The sequence below is a fragment of the Macaca nemestrina genome, chromosome 1, assembly GCF_043159975.1.
Source record: "Macaca nemestrina isolate mMacNem1 chromosome 1, mMacNem.hap1, whole genome shotgun sequence".
Classification (NCBI taxonomy): domain Eukaryota; kingdom Metazoa; phylum Chordata; class Mammalia; order Primates; family Cercopithecidae; genus Macaca; species Macaca nemestrina.
Genome location: NC_092125.1, coordinates 69647504 through 69671106, shown reverse-complemented (window position 1 = coordinate 69671106; position 23603 = coordinate 69647504). Strand labels below are relative to the sequence as shown.

Genomic DNA, 23603 nt, shown 5'->3' with positions numbered 1-23603 from the left:
ATGGCATTTGTTTAACACAGAGACCAAGCCCAGTCACTCTGGCTATTGTGTTCTCTGTGGGTACAGCAAACACGAACTTAGCTTTTACCATGTGCTGGGGCTTGATCTCCTTGCCCTTAGGGAGCTCTTCTTCTGCAGGGATGCTGGTCAAATGCTCAGGAGATGGTGTGGAGCACAGCCAATTCTTGTTATTCACAGTAGTTATTATCTATAAAGTTGTGAATTAGCAAACACGGAAACATTGCTCCTAGGGGAAATACAGAGTGAGGTTCAGTCCTCGTCCTGGACGAGGTTCCTGAAGCCTCTGGTCATGACATTTTTGTCAGCTGACCAATACATAACCTTATTTTATGTGCATTTCTATCGAAAGACACCTTATACTCTATATTGTTGATTCATTAGCACTGAATTCATAGCCAGCAGTGCTAAGTCAGGCCTGAAGGAAGCTGATCTAACTCACGTAGTAAAGTGTGTCCCTGCCTCCTTGCACTTAGGAACATTAGACGGCCCTTCAGCACTATGCTTGGGGCCGTTTTCAACATTAAAATCACCAATAAAAAGCAAGCATAAAGTATGAAAAGTGGGGCACTAAATAGACTGTGAAAAGGACACTTAAGATCGTGAGAGCTGAAACAAGAAGGCAGAGCATGCCTTGTTCAAGCTCAGCAGGGAACAAGTCCATCAGGTCACTAACATTTTTCTACATGTGCAGAATGACCACAAAAGTATTAGGTTGGTGCAAAAGTAATTACTTTTAATGGGAAAAACCACAATTACTCCTACAGCAACCTAATACTATGAGTAGGCCGGGTGCAGTGGCTCACACCTGTAATCCCAGCACTTTGGGAGGCTGAGGCAGGGGATCGCTTGAGCTCAGGAGTTTGAGACCAGCCTGGCCAACATGGTGAAACCCCACCTCTACTGAAAAAACACAAAAATTAGGCCAGGCCTGGTGGTTGATGCCTGTAATCCCAGCACTGTGGAAGGCTGAGGCGGGCGGATCACGAGGTCAGGAGATCGATACCATCCTGGCTAACTAGGTGAAACTCCGTCTCTACTAAAAAAATACAAAAAAAATTAGCTGGGCGTGGTGGTACGCACCTGTAGTCCCAGCTACTCAGGAGGCTGAGGCAGGAAAAAGGCGTGAACAGGAGGCAGAGCTTGCAGTGAGCCAAGATCATGCCATTGCACTCCAGCCTGGGCAACAGACCAAGACTCCATCTCAAAAAAAAAAAAAAATTTAGCTGGGTGTGGTGGCACATGCCTGTAATTTCAGCTACTTGGGAGGCTGAGGTGGGAGAATCACTTGAACCTGGGAGGCAGAGGCTGCAGTGAGCTGAGAGCACAGCACTGCACTCTATCCAGCCTAGGCAACAGACTTTGCAGCAAAAAAAAAAAAAAAAAAAGTACTGTGAGTATTGATTTTTGGATTACAAATAAATTTTAGTGAGTAGGCAAATTTGCCAGTACTTTGGTAGGTAATGAGGATCAACTGTGTGTACAGAAGTAAGAATGAGGCTTCAGGCCAGGCACAGTGGCTCATGCCTGTAATCCCAGCACTTTGGGAGGCCAAGGTGAGTGGATCTCCTGAGGTCAGGAGTTCGAGACCAGCTTGGCCAACGTGGTGAAACCTTGACTCTACTAAAAATACAAAAATTAGCTGGCTGTGGTGGCACACACCTGTAATCTCAGCTACTTGGGAGGCTGAAGCAGGAGAATTGCTTGAATCCAGGAAGCGGAGGTTGCAGTGAGCCGAGATTGTGTCATTGCATTCCAGCCTGGGCAACAAAAGCAAAACTCTGTCTCAAAAAAAAAGAAAAGGAAAAAGAAAAAAAGAATGAGGTTTCAGAGTGGAGAGGAGGGAGCAACAGACAGAGGATAATTCACAAAGGGGTTACCATGAAGCTAAACTTTGCGGGATAAGTTAACTTCCCCAGGTAGGAGGGGACTCCGCATCATGCACAGAGGCATGAGACAACAGGGGATGAAGTAATGTCTTTAAGGTGATGATGAAAAAACCAGCGGTGAACATGTCAGGAAGAACCCTGACGTCCAGGAGCCTAGGAAAGGGCAGTGCTTCCACACCCACCCCTTCTCACAGGGTTTTGTGCAAGTTGGGTGGTGTCAACTGCTGTTACAGAGAAACCCCACCTCAGTGCTTTGACCCAATAAGCATATGATTTTTTGCACACATTAGAGTTCAACATGAACGATGGGTGAGCAGCTTTTCAAAAAGTGATTTAGGGACCTAAACTCCTTCAGAACTGTGTCTCCCCCACCTCCGAGGGCCTCAGAGTCCTGGCTGACGATCAGCAAGGGGGAAAGGTGGAAGGTGGACAGTTGCACGGGGGTGTCCACCTGCCGCACTTGAAGTGACCCACGTCCCTTCCATCTACGCCCTATCATCACACGGCCCCACCTAGATGGGAGAGGGGATGGGGAATGAAGCCCCCGGCTGGACAGCTGCTTCCCAGGAACATGTCTACTACATGCTCACGTACTCTGGAGGAGAAATGTGACTCTTGGTGGACAGCTAGCCGTTTCTGCCACAGACCCTCACATTAGTCCATCAGACCACAGGGCAGAACTGAAAAGAAGCTGTGGTCAGTGAAGTCTATGGGAATGGAGTGTCAAGGTGCTGTCTAGACAGAGTAGATAGCCAATAAATGCTTGGTGAATGAATGAATGAGTAGATGAGAAATGCATTATGCCTCCAGCTGGCAGGGAAGGGAGCATTCTCGTTTTTCCTGCCGTCAGACACATTGCTTCCTGTACCTGATGTCTGAGTCCATCCAGGCTGCTATAACAGAATACCATAAACTGGTGGCTTATAAATGACAGAAATTTATTTCTCACAGCTCTGGAGGCTGGGAAGTCCAAGATCAGGGTGTCAGTAGATTCAGTGTCTGCTGACAGCCCACTTCCTAGTTCATGGAGTCATCTTCTCACAGTGTCCTCACATGGTGGAAGGGCCGGGAAGCTCTCTGAGACCATTTCAAAAGGGCAGTAATCTCATTCCTGAGGGCTCCCCTCGTATGACCTAATCACTCCCAAAAGGTCCCACCTCCTAACCATCACCTTGGGAGATTCAAGATCAAATTTTGGGGAGAACACAACATTCAGTCCGTAGCACTGGAGAGGAAATGTGACCACAGGAATAGAAAGAGGGATGCCCAGAGAGAAGAGGTCTAGGTAACTGCAAGTCTGGTCTGTACCTATGAATATTCTGTCCATTTAATTCAACTTCATTTGGGATTTGGGCTACACAGACCTTCTGCAGGACTTGGAAAACCCAACGCACGACTGAGTGGTTAGAAATGATTTGAAATATCCTGGAAAGACTCCAGGGAGGAGAGAACGGGAGGAGCACGCGCACACACACACACACACACACACATACACACACACACATACACACACATACACACATATACACACACACACACACAAACACACATATACACACACACACACACACACAGAGCCAGGGCTCTTCTCTAATCTCCATGCGGATTTTAATCCAGCCTTGCATGCAGTCGCCTCATAACTCCACATTTCCAATTTATTAATCAAATTCCATCTATGAGGCAATGTTGTGGGCCCCACCGGTGTTTCTGCGTTTGATGGTTGCTGAATATCTATGCTTCAGCAACTTCCATCCATGCCAAACAAGAGAAAAACAACTGCCACCTTTTCTCCCCAGAGCAAATTCATACTCAGCAAGGATCATCACAAATCCTCCACAGGTGAGCAAATCAGAATAAATAAGCCGTCAACACACCCACCAAGGCCTGTGAGTTATGATGTCAAGGCAGCCGTCAGGGAGGGTCATGGGGCAGGGAGTGCCTTTCTCTCCTAATCACAGGTACCATTTGAAAAATGCAGGAGAGGGGCTGGCTGCGTCTGGCAGGGAGAATCCTATAACTCGGGTCGTCTGTGTGCCTGTTCCCTGGAGTCCCCGGGTCAGGAGTCCTGAAGCTCATCTGGCAGCTGCTGCGACAAAATCTTTCTGATGGCTCAAGACATTGGCCTCTATGATCTCATTTACATTCATTGTGTGTGCATTAGAGAGGGGGATACTGATACAAAAGCATGGCTATAGAAAAGGGATGAATTGTTTTTATTCAAACACAGAATGGTCAGTAGTAGACCCAAGGTTGTACTACCTGGAGATAAAAGCCTTTAACTCTGGGCCCTAAGGCTGTCCCTGCTCCCCACCTGCCTGCCAGACTTCCATCTCCTCCTCGTCTGATCCAGCACACACAGGCGTGGCTGGGACGTGTGGAGAGGGAAGAGCCAGGCTCAGCCAGCTCCTAGCTTTGTGCCCTGTAGAATGGGGCTTTAGAAATACGTGCTGCACAGATAAGCATGTGACTTGGTCCCTGGACCCTTCTCCTCATTGCCTCCAGCAGCTTTCCTAAAGAGAAGGTAAAGTCTTGTCATCCCCCTGCTCCCTCCCCTACAGTATGGAAATGCCTGGAATTTCTGCCCTTGGACCTCCAAGCCACACGCCTTGGGAAAGTGCCAGGATAGTGGTAGGGTGCTCAGAGTGGGGGACTCTCTGTTACATGCTTTGGGTGACTCTGGCCTTAGCTGGCCCTATGGTGAAGGCCGCCTGGGAGCTGTGAGTCGGAGGAAGTCAGCTTCAGCTCCCCTAAAGGTGGGGATCTTCCATCCCCAAGTGACCCACTCAATCTTTGGGATTGTCGTGCTGTGAACTGGTCAAGAAAAGTATATGATCCAGCTCCTGACTCAAGACCCTTGCCTGCTCGATGGATGAGGAGGGAAGGCGGATGGAACCAGCTGAGTGGAAGCAGCCACAGAGCAAGCACAAAGTGATAAATCACCCAGGGACACAATCATGCAGGCAGGCAGGCGGGCAACCTGAGTCCATTTCATCAGCCATTGTTTAACTTCTTCTTGGCTGTACTTTCTGCTTTATTTCCAACACAATCAAAACCAGATGTGTTCATAAGTCACTCTATCACCCAGCACAGGATTACCTAAGATCTATTATAATGCAGCTTCATGCCTATTGCAGTATTCCCATGCCCCTCACAGGGCAGCGTGCATCTGTTTTAGTGCCACCTAATGTCTGTTAGGTACAAGCTGGCCCACACATGGCTCCTAGCCAGAACAGTCTACAAGTGACAGCGTGACCAGAGAGCAGAGACAGGAAGGAGGCCCAGACATGAGTGTGGGATGCTACAGAACAGCAACAGGATGCTTCGGCTAGCCCCAAATGTTATCTCAAATACCTCAACATCAATGTTTTACGTTCCATGTTCTCTTCTCCCTGGACAGCCCTCCTTCGGAAAGTCAGAACTGTCTGCTCTTGAGCTTGCCTTGAGGGAAGGAAATAATTTAGATAAGCAGAGAGGAAGACAGGCAAGGGATGTGGTGGGGCAAAGGCGGAGCTGTATCTTCACAGGTCCCTGTCCTCAGCACCCAGAATCACCCCCTCCCTGTAGGAGGGAGCTGATAGAAAGAGGGGCTCTCCATCCAGGAGCCACCCACCAGGCAGCTGGAAACATCTGCCAGCAGCAGGTACACCAGGGCTCAGCAGAGGGTTGGGTGAGCATGGTCTTGCCCAGTTTGTGCCACACTGAGCACCGGCTGGAGGAGGAAGGGGCCAGAATGCCATCTGGACACAAGTGCTCCCTCACCGCCTGGGCCTGGGTCACCTCAGGCTTTTGTGTCCGGATCAGCCACTCCCTCTACAGATAATGCTGCTCCAGGCAAAGAGGCTTAGGTGGGTCTCCAGGGCAACCACAGCTCAGGAGCTGGCCCGCCTCCATGGTTCATCAGGGAAGCTGTGGCTCCAGCCTCGCGGGACACACACACACACACACACACACACACATACACACACACCGCAAACAACAGCCCAGGCTGGATCTCTCCTCCTGTCTCTTCTCTTGGTAAAACTTCTCAGAGACCCAAAGAGAAGCAAAATCCTAAGTCCAGTCAGCAGCAGCAGAGAAGCCCTGCTGTGGCTGCTCAACTTTCTTTTTTTCTCCTGAAAATATCTAGACACTCTCTTCTCCTAGACTGGGAAGCAGAACGCAGGCCCCCTGCTGCAACGCTGCACCTGAGCAGAGGCTGACCTCAGAGGTAAGACGGAGGTCTCCCCAGGAGACAGTCTTCCCCACCCGCACCCTGGCACAGCTGCACCTTTGGAAGTTAGGGCCGAGGTTTGGAGCTGGGTTGGGTGGCCTCAGGGGGTGTGGCAGGCTGGGGAGCCTAGAAAGCTGCCCACCTCCAGGACCCAGATGGCCACAGTGAGGCCCCTTTAGTCCTCATCAGTTCCACAGGAGTTGGAACCGATGAGGTTCCTACCGCATCCTCGGGGCTATAACCTGCTCCTTGTTTTGTAAACCTGTGGAAGCCATCACTTCCGCCTGTTCTGGAACTGCAAGCCTCTCGGGGAGGACCCAGCTCCAGCAGGTTCCCTTCTGCCTTTATAGAATGGACGCAGGCAGGGGGAAGGAAAGTGAAACCCAAATCAGAGGCTCTTGCATCAGTTTGCAAACTGTGATTCAAGCACCTACCAAGTCCAGGGCACAGAGTCAGGCTCTAGGGATGCAGCAGCACCCAGGGCACGAGGGTGATGGATGTGTCTCAGTCCCCTTGACCATGGAACAGTCTGTGCATCCCCGATAACATGCCCAGGAGAGCAGGCCCAGGCAGATTGGTGCAGGGTGGGGCACCAGGGAGAAGATCAGGCCTAGAAGGAAAGTCCAGCTGCAACTGAGGGAGGAGGGTCAGTCCTCTCCCACTGTGGTCAGTCAGACCTGTGTACATGCCCTCTCCTGGCTGCACCTCTGCCTCAGAATGGGGAGGACTGGCTGCCATTCACTCATTCATTCAGGAACCGCTTATCAAGTGCTACCATGTGCAGCAGATTCAACCCACATACCTCTCGCCCTTGCAGAGTTCATAGCTAGGTCGGGGAGAGATAAATACAACCAAAAACATGAGAAACGTGTCTGCTAGATGCTGTGGTGATGGGCCCTTGTGCCAGGCCCTGGTGACTGGGATCAGTGCTGCATGGGTGGGCGGCAGTGAGGGGCTGGCTGCTGGGAGGAGTTGTATCTTGAGGGGTTCCTGACAAACAAGCAGATGTCTGTCAGGTGGGCAGAGGATCCACAGGTCAGGCCCGCTCATACCTGGCTTAGTGGATTACAGGTTATTTTTCTATGATGCCAAAGAGAAATAAGGTCAATTTGCAATCTGTAAAGTTGGACTTGGGCTTTATCAAACACAGGGCTGGGAGGAAGATTCGCCAGAGAAGCACCTGCTCTCTGCCTCCACTGAGAAGTCTCTGCCCAGACTGAGGGTCAGGCATCAGCAGAGCCAGGCTACCCGTGCAGTGAAACAGCCGGTGCTCTGGGACAGCCTGACTCAGGTGCTGCTCCATGCCCGGGCCTGGTGGGTCACACAGGGCAGCCCCTCGCCCTGGCCTGCAGATGCCCAGCTCAGCTTCCAAGGCAGAGGACCCGGGCCAGGTCCCCTGGCCATGGCTCCCTTTGTATTGAGAAATTAGCCTTCCTGGGCAAGGTCTGCTCGCCCTCACTGTTTGACTGGGGCCAGCGCAGGGCGTCAGTTCTCACTAGAAGTGAGGGCACTCTGATCCCTCCTGCAGGGGGTCAGAGCCCTGCTTCCAGCTCCAAGGTCACACTCCCCATTGTTCCCACCATTGAGACATCCCTGGTCCCCCTCCGAGTGCCAACTGGAACCAGAGACTCCTCTTGCCCTTGAGGCACAACGGGAGAGTTCTTCCAGCACAGCTAACGAGCCACAGCTGGTAGTGGCACCTCCCAGGGAGCCACAGAAAAGACGCTATTCTCAGGGACGTTCAAAAATAGGCTGAAAGGAAGGCTCTGAGAGTGTGGGGGTGGAAGAGGTAATGAAGGGGAAAGGAAAGAGGAAAGAGAAGATCAGAGAATGGAAGATAACGGGCGTGGGTGAGTGACGCAGAAGGCAGAGACAGAACATGCGAGGGCTTCCCTATCATCTGCTCTGCTCTGTAAACCGGAGGCCGCACCACCTGGGCCTTCTCTTGAAACAGGGAGGCTCAGTTCTCCCAGCATGGTGACCAGAAGCCAGGGATGGGGAAGGCCAGGAACAAAGCTGAGGTCAAGCTTGCACCAAGCCAGGAGATCCTTTACTTTTTGTGCCCACTTTGGGAGTCTGTGAAGCCTGTGGACACATTCTCAGAAAAATGCTTCTACATGCATAAAAGCAAATTCACTGGGTTACAAAGGAAATGAGCTCTACTGAAACGCAGCCATCAAAAAGAAAGAAAAAACGATCTGTGATACAGTAACCTGTGTGCTTCCCCATCAACATGTGAGATTATAAAACCTAGTAGCAAGTCTAATAAATGCCACAATTTCATAGCAGCGATGAGCATACTTAATAATAATTCAAGAATAACAACTTTAAAGCGTTTTGTGAAAAATCTGTGATTTCTGCTGGAGATAAAGCCACGGGGCTACTGATACTACTGTGGTCCATGGCCCTCATTCATAACTAAAGGAAATACCACATTTCAGCCAAAGGTTAGCAAAAATAAAGATGACTTTTTTCCCCACCCAAGTTCATAAATCTCTGAATTTTCCCTAGGACCCCAGGGTAAGAATCTGTACTAAGCGACAATGGTAGCCACTGATCTAGGTGAACCAGCTCATTGTTAGTTTATAAAAATAAAACATTTACACAGACATGACCTCATTTGATTTTCACAGTAACTTGAAGTAGGTACCTTTATTATTCCCTTATAGATTGGGGAAACTGAGGCTTGGGGCCATGAAGGTGACTTGGACACAGGTAGCTATGCGGGAGGGGAAGGGCGTAGGAACTGAATTCAGGTTTTCTCTGCTGAAGGCTGCGCTGTCTCCCCAAGCCCAGCCTGCTCCACCTGAGCTGGTGATCAAGCAGAGGCGGAGTGGGGGTGCAGCCAGGCCGCCCAGCATGCATCTGAGGTCAAAAGCAGTGGAGGTGGTGAGTGGGGGTGAGAGTGGGGAGGGTACTGGACCCCAGGCCCCAGGAATATGGGGAGAGGGAACAGAAGGCCTGTATGTGTCAATGAACAGCAGCAACTCTGTCCCCACGCTGGCTCCCAGACAAAGGAGGGAAACGCAGCCCAAAGATTCTTACCGAGGACCCCAAGGTGGATAGGGGTCTTAACAAGCAGAGTCCAGCCCATGCTCCTAGCTGGCTTTCATTTCTTTTCTTCTCGTTTTGTGTCGTCATTGGATTTGGTCATCTGTTTGCTCTCTACAGAGCCTTCAAGACCTCTTTACAGGTGGGGTTTGTTTTTTTTTTTTTTTTTTTTGACAGAGTCTTGTTTTGTCGCCTAGGCTGGAGTGCAGTGGCAACATCTTGGCTCACTGCAGCCTCCACCTCCCAGGTTCAAGCAATTCTCATGCCTCAGCCTCCTGAGTAGCTGGATTACAGGCACCCGCTGCCACACCTGGCTAATTTTTGTATTTTTAGTAGAGATGGGGTTTCACCATATTGGCCAGGCTGGTCTCAAATTCCTGGCCTCAAGTGATCTGCCTGCCTCAGCCTCCCAAAGTGCTGGGATTACAGTCGTGAGGCACCGCACACGGCCTCCAGGTGAACTTTTTAGCCACCTGATTGTGTCATAAGAATTACAACCCCTGATCACTGCACAGGATTTTTATAGTTTACCAAATGTTTTCATATATTGTCTCCCACCCGAGTCTCAGAGGAACCCTGTGGAGTGGGCTGAGCTGGCGTCTGAACACCGTATTATAAATGCAGAAACCAAGGCCTCACTGGTTAATGAGCTGTAGCGATTATGCAGAGAATAGTGGGCGGGTACTTCCTGGGCACACCCCGCGCTAATTATACAGCTGAGGCCTAGGAGTCCCCTTCCATTCAGGAGAGCTGTGCCTTTCGCGGCATCGCAATTGCCTGTCTGCTTGTTTTCCTCCCTCTCTTGAGTGTACACTCCTTGAGGGAGTCCCAGCACCTAGCACAGTGACAGGCAGGTCACACACTCCCCCTGTGTTTGCTGAGCGAGTGACCAGATGAGAACTCAGCCCTGCGCTTCAGTCTCCAGGCCCTAGGCCCTCCCCGCACACGCCACTGTGCAAGGCCTCAATGCCCAGGCTGGTGGGTGGAGAAAGGCACAGCAGCAGAAATGAGCAGAATAGGAACTGCAAGCAGGAGTCCCTAGGAACAACGCAGGCCGTCAGGTAGAGTGAATCAGGAAGGCTTCCTGAACAAGTGAATTTTGAGGTAGAGTTTTTCCAACTTTTAAACTGTGAATATGCATAAACATGCAGAAATATGCAATAAATATCCATCAATATTCCCCAGATACAACAATTGCTAATATTTTGCCATATTTGCCCTTGTAGGGGCCAAGGGCTTGGCCCTATGAAGGTTCACTTAAAAATCACCTCAAGAAAGGCTGATTAATTGGAGAAAAGGCGTACACATTTATCACGAATGCATACATGGGGAGAATCACAGAGGCACTGCTCACCCCACACTGGGGTTCCGAAGCGTATATACCTACCACCCTGGCAAAGCGAGTTATGGGAGGGGGAGAACAGCAGTTCTGGTGAGAGGATTACTAGGGAGAATGAATGGGGAAGGGATCAAAAATGAACTTGTACATTATCCTGTGAGAAGGTCTGTTCAGGTGGGGGCTCGTTCTCAGTCTTAAGGGAAGAAAAAAAACATTGTTCCCTTTGGTGGATCTGGATCTTAGGCAGACAAAGGGCTTTGGAAGAGACAGTGGCCATGGGGAGGGCCAGAGAGACCAGGAGACTTCTTCAGCTCAGCATATGCAATGCCATATCTTGGGATATTAGTTTCTGAGCCCCAACACCCTGTTTATGGGGTGTGTGTATACATATTTATGTAACGTTTTCTGAACTATTTGAATCTAAGATATTGTAGACACTCGTAAACACTTCAACACCTCCTAAGATTGAGCTATTGGCCAGTATTCCACAGATCGTTTTTTTTTGTTTTTTTTTTTTCTTTTTTTGGAGACAGAGTTTCGCTCTTGTCACCCAGGCTGGAGTGCAATGCTGCACTCTGGGCTCAAGGCAACCTTGGCCTCCTGGGTTCAAGCCATTCTCCTGCTTCAGCCTCCCAAGTAGCCAGGATTACAGGCGTGCACCATCACGCCTGGCTGATTTTTGTATTATTAGTAGAGACGGGGTTTCACCATGTTGGCCAGGCTGGTCTGGAACTCCTGACCACTGGTGATCCACCCGCCTCGGCCCCCTAAAGGGCTGGGATTACAGGCGTGAGCCACCGTGCCTGGCCCCATGGATCATTTTCTAACATCCAGCTCATATTCAAATTTCCTCAGCTATCCTAATTTTTTTTTGTTTGAGTCGGAGTCACTCTCTGTCACCCAGGCTGGAATGCAGTGGTGCGATCTTGGCTCACTGCAACCTCTGCCTCCCAGGTTCAAGCAATTCTTCCTCCTCAGCCTCCTGAGTAGCTGGGATTACAGGTGCCCACCACCGCCCCCGGCTAATTTTTGTATTTTTAGTAGAGGTGGGGTTTCACTGTGTTGCCCAGGCTGGTCTCAAACTCCTGACCTGAGGTGATCCACCCACCTTGGCCTCCCAAAGTGCTGGGATTATAGGTGTGAGCCACCACACCCAGCATTTTTTTCTTTTAAATATAAAGAAGGGGATCTTTCCTAACTTGATAAAGGGTGTCTCCTCCTTTTTTTTTTTTTTTTTTTTTTTGAGATGGGGGTCTCATTCTGTCACTCAGGCTGAAGTGCAGTGGCGCGATCTCAACTCACTGCAACCACTACCTCCCAGGCTCAAGTTATCCTCCCACCTCAGCCTCCCGAGTAGTTGGGACTACAGGCGCGTGCCACGTCACCTGGCTAATTTTTTTATATTTTTGGTAGAGATGGAGTTTCACCATGTTGCCCAGGCTGGTCTCGAACTCCTGAACTCAAACTTCCCAAAGTGCTGGGATTACGGGCATGAGACATCGTGCCTGGCCCATCCTAATTTTTTAAAACAAGGATTCAATCAGTGTTAGTGTGGTTGAGGCTGGTTATAAGTGCCATTGACTGAGTAGGAACCATTCATCACAGGAAGACTCTGAGGACACCATGGCACTGCCACTCACCAGGTGGTGAGCCAAGTGTGGGGGCCTCGGGGCTTACACTGAGGAGTTGGCTCTGCCACAGTGGTGAATCTGGAGCCAGGCGGTGTAGCAAATTGTGCCAGATACTTAGCGAAGGTTGCTCTTGCTATTGTTTAACAGACCTCCCCCAGGCACCACGTCCTTCCCAGTCTCAGCCGAGGTTCAGGTTCTGGGCATACCCTGGGATAAGGCGGCACCCTCTGGAGTCTGTCTAGCCTGCCCACCTGCCTCTCTGTCTCTGTTCTTCCTCTCTCTCTCTCCCTCCCTCCTTTGCCCTTAAGAACTTAATCGGACCCACTGAAGAGCCTTCTGGGGGAGCAGCTGGCACCAGGGACAGAAATAGCACCAGCAGAAATCTTGTCTCTGCCAAAGCTTCCAGTCCTGGCCAGAGTTGCGGGGAGTGAGGGGACGGGAAGGAGGTGACTCAGAACACCCTCCTCCCCTGTGAGACCCTTTGTTGGAACCGAACTGTCGATTCCCTCCTGGGCAGGGGTCGCCGCGAAGGATCACCGACACGAGATTCACAGCAGAGAGTTTTATTACTAGCGCGCTAGGGTCCCAAGCTCTAAGTTGGCCCTGGGACCCCGACTGCTTGTTACAGGCTGTTTATATAGGCAAACACAAGTTCAAACACAGCTTATGGCGCAAAATTCAAACAAAGCTTAAGGCGCAAAATGATTGGGTCTAGCTATGGCCTGAGCAAGGTGTCTTATGCTAATTGGTTAGAGCAGGACCTTATGAGGTTTTTTTCCTGGAGTTGTTGATTCCGGGAACTTCGAGGCAGGGTGGGACCCCCGGAATTGGCAGGGTGGGACCCCATGAGGTTGTTTCCCGGAATTGGCAGGGTGGGACCCTATCAGGGTGGGTCCTTATCGAGGCAGGGTGGGACCCTATCCAGAGCCACCTGGTGTTAATTTTTTCTATATGAGGCCTAGTTTCTAAGTTTTATGAGGCCTAGTTTCACCTTCACCTTGGCCAAAGAGGCTCAGAGCCCACAAAATTCAGGACTCAGGTGGGATCATCCCACTCAGCTCCTGCCATCTGGAGTTGGGAGAGGCGGGTGACAAAGCACCTTTTCTAGCGGCCAGCTCAGGTCGGGAGACTTAAGCCCAGCAAAGCAGGACCCCATACAGGCTGCACCCCAGAATGTACTTGGGCTTGCTTCTGGCCTTACTCTGCCTCGAGGTGAGGCGTCTGGGGGTCCAGTAGACATGCCACCCTGTGGGCACTTCCCTTCGAGATCAGGCTTAGAGACCGAAATCAGAATTCCCTGCCAGACAGTCGCCCACCTACTTCCCCACAGAAGGGGCCACTGAGCAGGGCAGATGGCACTGCCAGTGAGAAACCCTAAGTCAGAGGGTGGCAAAGAGGTGGCTGGTTGCGGGGGTGTGGCTGGGTCTTGGAGGTGAAAGCTGGGGTGTCCCCACACGTGTTTGCAACGCCCCTTACCATGTGGGATGAAACGGAGCGGGGAAGAGAGGGAGGCTGGCTGAGGGCCGGGAGCTGTCCCAACCCACCTCCATGTGCCAGAAAACTCTGAGGAGTCCAAGAATGCTGTCTGAATCTCCTCCTCCACATTGTTAGGAAGGTGTGGTTGACAAGGAAGGAAATGGAACATGCTTTATTTAATAGTTTGTTAGCTTATGTGGCCATGGCATGGATATTCTGAGGTCTATTTGCCCTGGAGGCAAAAGTTATCTTCAGTGTCTCCCATTTCTTCACTCACATTTCTCCCGGCCACAGGAGAACCCTCTATTGCCAAGCCACTCTCTTGCAATCTTCTTTCCGCTCAAACGCAAACTCAGATTAAGAAGAAAAAAAGCTCCCTAAGAAGCTTTGAAAAATGCCTTCTTGTTCAGGGTCAGTTCAGGTCAGGTCTGTGGGGCTTGTTCCTTGATTCAGCTGTTACAGCTTCTCCATCATTTATTCCTTCCTTTGTTCTGGCACTCATTCATTCATTTGTTTGCTATTTATTAAGTGCCTACTGACTATGTGTCCAGCGCCAGGGATGGAAAGGGGAATAAGGCACAGGCCCCCTACATACCACACCCGGGGTCAGGGGAGGTAGGCAGTCATGTTCCGTAAAGTGCTCCTGAGCTCTGAAAAACACCTGTGCAGAGTGCATTAGGGGACAAGGTAGAGAGTGGCCACATCTACCTGGGAGGTGGGAAGGTCAAGAAAACCTTCTGAGGAGACCCTAGACCTGGTCTCCATGAGAATGGGCAGGCATTTCAGGCAGAGGGAGGAATATGACAAAGGCATGGAGCTGTGCAATAGCCTAGCACATTCAGTAGCCCTTGCAGGAATGAGTGACTCCGCATGCTTGTAGTACTCTTCAGCAGCTACACCATTCACTCTTTTGGTGCTAAGCATCAACCTAACCCATACACTTTGAAAAACACAAACCCTCCAGGGAAAGTGATACATTCAGTTACATTTGCAGTCTTTGTGCCTGAACTGATGGAATCCTTTAGCCTTAGGCGAGGCTCCTGATGCTCCTGGCTCTCTGGCCATAACACCTCCACTCCTGCACTCCCACTCCCCAGTACCCCCAGTACACACAGTACTGCCTAACCTCTTTATTCTGGGCACATACAGCAGGTAAGAGCTAAGAAGTACTCTTAAGTAGCTACTACTGACCCCAGGAGTAGGGTCTAATGGTTCGTCCTTTCGTCCCACCCTCCCAGGAAGGGGTCAGCTGTGTAATCTGAAGCCTCCATTGGTGATAGGCTTAGGTTGAGTGGAGAATGAAAGTTTTCAGATTTGTTTTTTTTTTTTTTTTTTTGAGTTGGAGTCGCTCTGTCACCCAGGCTGGAATGCAGTGGCGCCATCTCGGCTCACCGAAACCTCCGCCTCCCCAGTTCAAACGATTCTCCTGCCTCAGCCTCCTGAGTAGCTGGGACTACAGGCGTGTGCCACCATGCCCAGATAATTTTTGTATTTTTAGTAGAGACAGGGTTTCACCGTGTTGGCCAGGATGTTCTTGAACTCCTGGCTTCAAGTTATCCACCCTCCTCTGCCTCCCAAAGTGCTGGGATTACAGGCATCAGGCATCGCCTGGCCTGTTTTCAGATTTCTTAATTCTATTGGTTGCTAAAGGAGTTGGTCATTCAAATCTCCATCTTAAGTAGGGATTTAGGTGTGGCCTTCCAGAAGGCTGCTGCTACCCCATCATAATATTCTCCTTTGGTCTGATTATTTACCTTAACAATTCATTTCTCTGGATTAAGCACTGGGGTGCAGGGTGGTGGGAGGGTGGCTATCGGGAGAACCCGCTCCCGATGTTTAACGTGGGTTCTTTTCTATTTCCTAAGTGTCTCGGCTGGGTTGAGAAATAAAGGGAAAGAGCACAAAAGAGAGAAATTTAAAGCTGGGTGTTGGGGGGAGACATCACATGTCGGCAGGATCAGTGATGTTCCTTGCGCGGCAAAACCAGCAAATTTTTATCAGCGATTTTCAAAAGGGGAGGGAGTGCACAAATAGGGTGTGGGTCACAGAGATCACATACTTCACAAGGTAATAAAATATCACAAAGCAAATGGAGGCAGGGCGAGATCACATGACCACTGGATGAGGTGAAATTAAAATTGCTAATGAAGTTCCGGGCACTCATTGTCATTGATAACATCTTATCAGGAAACAGGGTTTGAGAGCAGGTAACCTGTCTGACCACAATTTATTAGGCAAGAATTTTCCTCGTCCTAATAAGCCTGGGAGCGCTACAGGAGACCGGGGCTTATTTCATCCCTTCGGCTTCGACCATAAAAGATGGGATGCCTTAAAAGGGGCCGTCTATAGGCCTGCCCTCAGGGCCCATTCTCTTTCTCAGGGATGTTTCTTGCTGAGAAAACGAATTCAGCGATATTTCTCCTATTTGCTTATGAAAGAGGAGAAATATAGCTCTGTTCCATTCGGCTCACCTGTGGCCAGTCCAAAGTTACCTCTCTTGTTCCCTGAACATCGCTGTTATCCTGTTCTTTTTTTAAGATGTCCAGATTTCATATTGTTCAAACACATATGCTCTACAAACAATTTGTGCAGTTGATACAATCACAGGGTCCTGAGGCGACATTCATCCTCCTCAGCTTAAAATGACGGGATTGGCCGGGCGCGGTGGCTCAAGCCTGTAATCCCAGCACTTTGGGAGGCCGAGACGGGCGGATCACGAGGTCAGGAGATCGAGACCATCCTGGCTAACACGGTGAAACCCCGTCTCTACTAAAAAATACAAAAAACTAGCCGGGCGAGGTGGCGGGTGCCTGTAGTCCCAGCTACTCGGGAGGCTGAGGCAGGAGAATGGCGTGAACCCGGTAGGCGGAGCTTACAGTGAGCTGAGATCCGACCACTGCACTCCAGCCTGGGCGACAGAGCGAGACTCCGTCTCAAAAAAAAAAAAAAAAAGAAAAAAGAAAAAAAAGATGACGGCGTTAAGAGACTAAAGTAAAGATAGGCATAGGAAACACAAGGGTATTGATTGGGGAAGTGATGTGTCCATGAAATCTTCACAAATTATGTTCAGAGATTACCGTAAAGATAGGTGTAAGAAATTATAAAAGTATTAATTTGGGGAACTAATAAATGTCCATGAAATCTTCACAATTTATGTTCTTCTGCCGTGGCTTCAGCTGGTCCCTCCATTTGGGGTCCCTAACTTCCCACAACAGGTGGCCTAAAAATGCAAGTGTCCTAGGGAGGTGTCACCTCCCTCACCACCATGATGTTGAGACTGAGTTCATCTGACCTCTTTTCTCTGCATATGGAGGGTCTAAGCAGAAATGGGATCATTGGTGCATGGAAGGGGGAACTTCTTGGAGAGAGAAAAGTGCAGAAAGGGGAAGTGGGGCACCTTGAAGACCCACTTCAGGCTTTAGCTCGGGAATGTCATTTCCCTTCACTGTGGTCAGAATCACAGACTACATCTGACAGGTCATGGAGTAGCTCATTCACCCATTCATTCATTCACTCATTCATTCATCTACTCGGTCTGTTCTTCACCAAACTTGTATTGATCAGGCCCATGTGGGGGCTCCATGATGAGTTAGGCTCACTGCTGTCATACCTCCAGCTGTCTCACCTTGTTCTATGGCCGGATCCTGTCTCCACCTGGGACCCCTTCTCCATCAGCCCACATGTCTGAAGCTCGCACTCACTTCTCAGCCCACTCTGGCCCCTTTCACTGTCTAGGGTCACTCCTTCCCCTCCCACATCAGTGCTGACTCTGTGCTTCACCAGCAGAGTTCCCTCTCTCCATTGATGTTGCAGCATTTACTCAATAAATATTGCCTTTCCTGGAGAGCAGGATCCTGGCATCCTTTCGTGTTTATGTCCCTCCACAGATGTGTACACAGTACTTGATTAATGCTGAATGAATGAATGGTGGGTAAGTTGGTTTTTTTCAGGTTAATGTTAATCCCATACAGTTCTTTTTTTTTTTTTTTTGAGTCAGAGTTTTGCTCTTGTTGCCCAGGCTGGAGCGCAATGGCGTGATCTCAGCTGACTGCAACCTCCGCCTCCTGGGTTCAGGCAATTCTCCTGCCTCAGCCTCCCGAGTAGCTGGGATTACAGGCATGCGCCACCATGCCTGGCTAATTTTGTATTTTTAATAGAGACAGGGTTTCTTCACGTTGGTCAGGCTTGTCTTGAACTCCTGACCTCAGGTGATCTTCCCGCCTTGACCTCCCAAAGTGTTGGGATTACAGGCGTGAGCCACCACGGCTGGCCAACCCCATAGAATTCTGTGTCTTTCGTCAATAGGCTGGAGGCATTTAAAAACTGAGGGTGTTTTCCTGGTACACTGACATAGGATGTATCTGTTCTGAGTGTGTGTGTGTGTATGTGAGTGTGTGAGTGTGTGTATGTGTTCCCCTTAAATCATAGGGAAAGCTTGTGCTCAGCCATAGTCCATATGTTTCTTGCTTTGTTGGGAGTTAGTGGGGATTCAGGAGGCCCTTTCTCTGGGCACAATCCTGGAGATGCTTTAAGGATCATAACCACAAGAGTCTCTTACTTTTATGTGATGCCTACAGTGTACAAAGTTTATTCACAGCTGCTTCTCACAACAGCCCTATGTTTTTTGTTTTTATTTTTGTTTTTGTTTTTGTTTTTTTGAAATGGAGTCTTGCTCTGTCGCCCAGGCTGGAGTGCAGTGGCACGATCTCCGCTCACTGCAAGCTCTGCCTCCCGGGTTCACGCCATTCTCCTGCCTCAGCCTCCAGGGTAGCTGGGACTACAGGTGCCCACCACCACACTTGGCTAATTTTTTGTATTTTTAGTAGAGATGGGGTTCACCGTGTTAGCCAGGATGGTCTTGACCTCCTGACCTCGTGATCCGCCGGCCTCAGCCTCCCAAAGTGCTGGGATTATAGGCGTGAGCCACCGCGCCCGGCACAACAGCCCTATCTTGTCTTACAGAATTAGAAATGATTGCTCAGGGAAATTAAGCCACCTACTTGAGGCCACTCAGCTGTTAGGGCGGAGCAGGTCTTCTCCGCTGGATCCCAGCTCTCCTCTCTCCCCCTTGGGTTCCCAGGTTCCCCACCCTAACAGAGGGGCCCAGGAAAGATGCACACCTGTCCTGTCTCAGCAGGGCCAGGGGCTATGTCTCTCATCTCATGGCTTCGGTGGAACGAGGCCCCATCCCGACTGTCCTCCAGGAGCCCTGCTGAGATGGTGCTGGAGACACTTATGATGGAGCTGACCGGGCAGATGCGAGAGGCTGAGAGGCAGCAGCGGGAGCGCAGCACTGCGGTCAGGAAGGTCTGCACCGGTGTGGACTACAGCTGGCTGGCCAGCACACCCCGGCCCACCTATGACCTCAGCCCCAGTGAGCGGCTGCAGCTGGAGGATGTCTGCGTTAAGATCCACCCATCCTATTGTGGGCCTGCCATCCTCAGGTGAGCATTGGGATGGGGATCCCTGCTGGGCTGCAGGCTCCAGGAAAGGTGGCTGCAGTGGCAGGGGCCTGAAGCCACCAGGACTAGAGCCAGGGAGCCTGGATGACCTAGTTACCTGTTAGAAGGAGCAAGAGGGGAAAAGGAATCTGAAAGAGACCATGAAACGCTGGGCTAGGGTTGGGGGTCCAGCAGGAGGCAGGATGCAGAAGGCTGCTCCTGGAGGCGTGTGAGTTTTGATTCAAGAGAACACAATACCCTTGAGTTTTCTCTTCTCCTTGCCCAGATTGTTATTGTCCTGGATTTTAACTTACCTGGCTTCTTTTCTTTCGTCAGTTTACCTTCAATATTACTTTCTTGGAGAAGTTTTCCCAGACATTTCTCCAAAATCAGATTCTTAATTATCCTAGCTTATGTTAGCTTTCATGCTAGTCTGCCCACAGATGAGTGTGTGTGTATGAGTGTGTGTGTGTGTGAGTGTGTATGAGAGTGTGTGTGAGAAAGTGTGTGTGTATGAGAGTGTGTGTGTGTGTATGAGAGTGTGTGAGAGAGTGTGTGAGAGTGTGTATGAGTGTGTGTGAGAGTGTGTGTGAGTGTGTGTGTGAGAGAGTGTGTGAGAGTGTGAGAGTGTGTGTGAGTGTGTGAGTGTGTGTATGAAAGTGTGTGTGAGTGTGTGAGAGTGTGTGTGTGTGAGTGTGTGAGTGTGTGTGAGAGTGTGTGTGAGTGTGAGTGTGTGTGTGAGTGTGTGAGTGTGTGAGTGTGTGTATGAAAGTGTGTGTGAGAGTGTGTGTGTGTGAGTGTGTGTGAGAGTGTGTGTGAGTGTGTGTGTGTGTGTGTGAGTGTGTGTGAGAGAGTGTGTGTGTGAGAGTGTGTGTGTGAGTGTGTGTGTGTGTGTGAGAGTGTGTGTGTGTGAAAGTGTGTAGGAAGGGTTCAGACAGAATTCTGGGGCACTGCACATTTAGAGCTTGGGTACAACTATGTTCCTTGAATTTAAATGTAATCCTACCGAAGCTGTGACCACATGGTTCTGTCTCAGAAGAATCAGTGCTGTTCTCAAAGAAGCATCGAGTAATTTCAAAATAACTCAAGTTCTTTATCTACATTTCTCTTTGTAAAGGAATATAAATCCACAATAAAACATCTTAAAATTCCTGTTAGTCTCCCAAAATCTTCCCTCACCCATCCCTTTAACTAACATATGCATTTATTGTACACCTTTTTCTTTGAAATTCTCTTTAAAAACTCCTCTCCTTCAGCCCCATTCACCTTCTTCAGCCCCGTCCACACTCCTTGGTTTCTGTAGAGCTTTTACCACCCCACCCCTTTTTTCCTCCAGGTGGAGAACCTTACCCTCCCCCAGCTTTCTGAATCTGGACTGCAGAAGCCTCCCAAAGCCTATCTATTCCAGAAGCACCTGGGGACAGGGGTGGGTCATGGGGTGGAGCTGCTGAAAAGGGCACCTGGGCTGGCAAATGAAACCTCAAAAGTGAGGGGGAAGACTGAGTGCACACAGGTCATGATTGTCCTGTCTCATTTCCGGTCTCATGTCACTGCTGAGAAGTCCTGACTCTCAATCTGGTGGAGGAAACTTGGTATTAAATAGACTTGCCAGCATTAACTCGTGAGCTCTAAGCACAGATAGCCTAGGCAGAGTAAACAGCTTGGGAAATCACACAGGGCCTTGGGAGAACCTGGGACATGTTGGGGCCACAAGTGATTCTTCCCAGCTGATGTGCAGAGTCTTCCAGGGAAGTGTCAGGGGACCCCTGTGCATGGCAAACAGCGCACCTGGAAGGAATATCACAGGGGCAGTGACATAATCAGATATAGGTTTCAGAAAGATCATGCTGGCCAGGGGGTGGAGAAGAGACAGGAGCGGCCTAGCTAGAAGGCCTCCCATCAGTAAGGCTGCCACTGCAAAGGGCTCCCCTTAATGCTGTATCATCAACAACCTTAGGTAAGTGTCAGAATCTTAACATACCTTAGTTCATTATAGCTCACAAAAAGGCAGCTGTCATCTCAGATTACAGACGAGGAGGCTAAGGCCAATGGAGGCCAGAGGTGGCAGGGCTGAGATTTGAACTCAGGATTAGTTGAATCAGTAGCAACGTGGGGTGGTTCCTGATTCGCTTCAGGAGCAGGGTGGAGTGGACTAACTGGCCACGAGGATGCACGGGCAGCCCCTCGGGGTTAGACGCCCCGGGGTGCCAGGCCCGCTGTTGTGGATGAATGGCCCCAGAGCCCTCCCCTCCCGCCCAGGTTCCGGCAGCTGCTGGCGGAGCAGGAGCCCGAGGTGCAGGAGGTGTCCCAGATTTTCCGCTCGGTGCTGCAGGAGGTTCTGGAGAGGATGAAGCAGGAAGAGGAGGCCCACAAGCTGACGCGCCAGTGGAGCCTGCGGCCCCGCGGCAGCCTGGCCACCTTCAAGACCCGCGCGCGCATCTCCCCCTTCGCCAGCGACATCAGGACCATCTCCGAGGACGTGGAGCGGGACGCGCCGCCGCCACTGCGGTCCTGGAGCATGCCCGAATTCCGGGCGCCCAAAACCAACTGATCGCGGCCGCTCCCCTGCCCAGAAGCGGAGCCGTCTGCAGGGGGAATGATAGGCCGTTGACTGGAGCGCCGGGCCCTGGAACCTCCTCACCTAGCCCTGAAGAGGAGACCCAAGAGGCGGCCGCATCCCAAGACGCTGCTGTAAAATGAAGCTCCATCTTCCTCCTCTGGCCACAAAGCCGAGTCAGGTCGTAGAGCGGCACCGCCTTCGCCCTCTCCTGCGCGAGTCTGCGGGAGTAGCCCCTTCCCTAACTGGCAGATTCAAGGTTTTGAAAGACAGACCATTGCCCCATCCTCATCTCCTGCTTCTGTCTAAAAGGGGACAGTTGCCCTGCCTTTTTGCAAGACCTAGATTCTCACCCCAATTTCAGGGATGTCCCATTCACTCCCCTACCCCCATCCCCTCCCCTACCCCCATCCCCAGTGCTAAGGGACCTGTTGGATGGTATCCATTCTTGCTAGTGACTGGCTGAGCTCACCACTGCAGACGGGTCACAGCCTTATGGGCAGGCACAGCTGGAAGGGACCAGAGAGACAATTAGATCCACTCTTTTCAGCTAGTAAATGTGGAACTTGAGGCTCAGACAGGGACACTTGTTTTGCCTTTAACTGCAGCCAGCTGCTCATGAACAGTGAGATTGTTCCTGCAAAAATAGTGTCTGTTCTTGAGTTTGGAACCCTGGGCTATGAAGGGACAGATCCAAAGGCTACATCTCTACCTACCTGTGGCCTGATTCATCTCTTACCTTGGCACTGGGATGAGAATCTCAGCTGCTCTCCAAGAAGTGTAGCTAGGGGTGGAGGTAGGTTACTCATTACCCCACTCCACAATGTCATCACATGGTCTGTGGCCAGTCCGGAACAGCTTCTTTCAGAGGCTAAGCTCCAAGGTCTTTAGATGCTCCTCTAAAGAGCCCAGGCTTCTCAATTCCAGGGTGCCCCTTTCTGCAGCTGGTCACACCTGCTCTCTGGCTTTCTCCAGAAAGCGATGCCCAAACCCCTGACTGACCTTGAGGCAGCTGAGTGAAATGTTCTAGAAGAGCTTCCTGCAGACTTCATTGTCCTTCCATTTTCTAACACAGTTAGGCCTTGATGATGGGTATGTGGATTACCCAATGTGTGGATCACCCATGGAAAATCTGGAAGGCCAGGAGGCCTTCCCACACACTCTGGGGTTGAAGTGGGGTGTGAGGGGGATGGGCGGGGAAAGTGTCTACCCTCAACTACCAGTGCACATGCGGAAAATGCAAGTGGACCTTAATAGTAGCCTAAATAAAATGCTAGGAGGAGATATAATCAACGGGGGGGGGGGGGAGGGGGGAGAAATCTGTGTATTCCCTCAGTGGAAAAAAAGTTTTTTTGAATGATTTGGTTTTGAACTTCCCTTTTGAAGATTTTTTGGATTTTCACTTGAATCTGGACGGAGAATCATAGGATGGTGGGAAACCTCTGATCCAACACTATCAAGAAGAAACAGTTGATTGGCTTATTAATATAATTGGTAGATGTGAGAATCACTTAAAATAGGTATCTTAAACATCTTACATATTTTATCTGAAGACATAAAAAAGTTCATTCGATTGCCAAATTATTTTTATTTTTATTTATTTATTTATTTATTTTTTTGAGACTGAGTCTCACTCTGTTGCCCAGGCTGCAGTGCAGTGGCGTGATCTCGGCTCACCACAACCTCTGCCTCTCGGGTTCAAGCGATTCTCCTGCCTCAGCCTCCTGAGTAGCTGGGACTACAGGCGCCCGCCACCACGCCCAGCTAATTTTTGTATTTTTATTAGAGATGGGGTTTCACTATGTTGCCCAGGCTGGTCTCAAACTCCTGACCTCGTGATCCACTCGCCGTGGCCTTCCAAAGTGCTGGGATTACAGGCATGAGCCACTGTGCCTGGCCGACAAACTTTTGATGTAGGTCCAAGCTGTGCTTTTCTGTGACCTATATGTTTTGTCTGGTGGGAGTTCTACACTTACGTTTTCTTGGTTTGC

The 23603-nt window shown here is 50.3% G+C and overlaps 1 protein-coding gene across 2 annotated transcripts; it reads left to right on the top strand.

The window, feature by feature from the left end:
* Nucleotides 1–5873: 5873 nt before the first annotated feature.
* LOC105493571 (RD3 regulator of GUCY2D) lies at nt 5874–22896 on the top strand. 2 transcript variants are annotated; one of them, XM_011761307.3, is made up of 3 exons: nt 5874–6114; nt 18752–19058; nt 21315–22896. In XM_011761307.3, the coding sequence occupies exons 2-3, from the start codon at nt 18763–18765 to the stop codon at nt 21604–21606; spliced, it is 588 nt and encodes a 195-aa protein (XP_011759609.1). In that variant the 5' UTR covers nt 5874–6114; nt 18752–18762; the 3' UTR covers nt 21607–22896. The 2 variants fall into 2 exon arrangements, with proteins under 2 accessions (XP_011759609.1, XP_070926980.1); XM_071070879.1 differs by lacking the exon at nt 5874–6114 and having other exon boundaries at nt 18590–19058.
* The last annotated feature ends 707 nt before the right edge of the window (nt 22897–23603 follow it).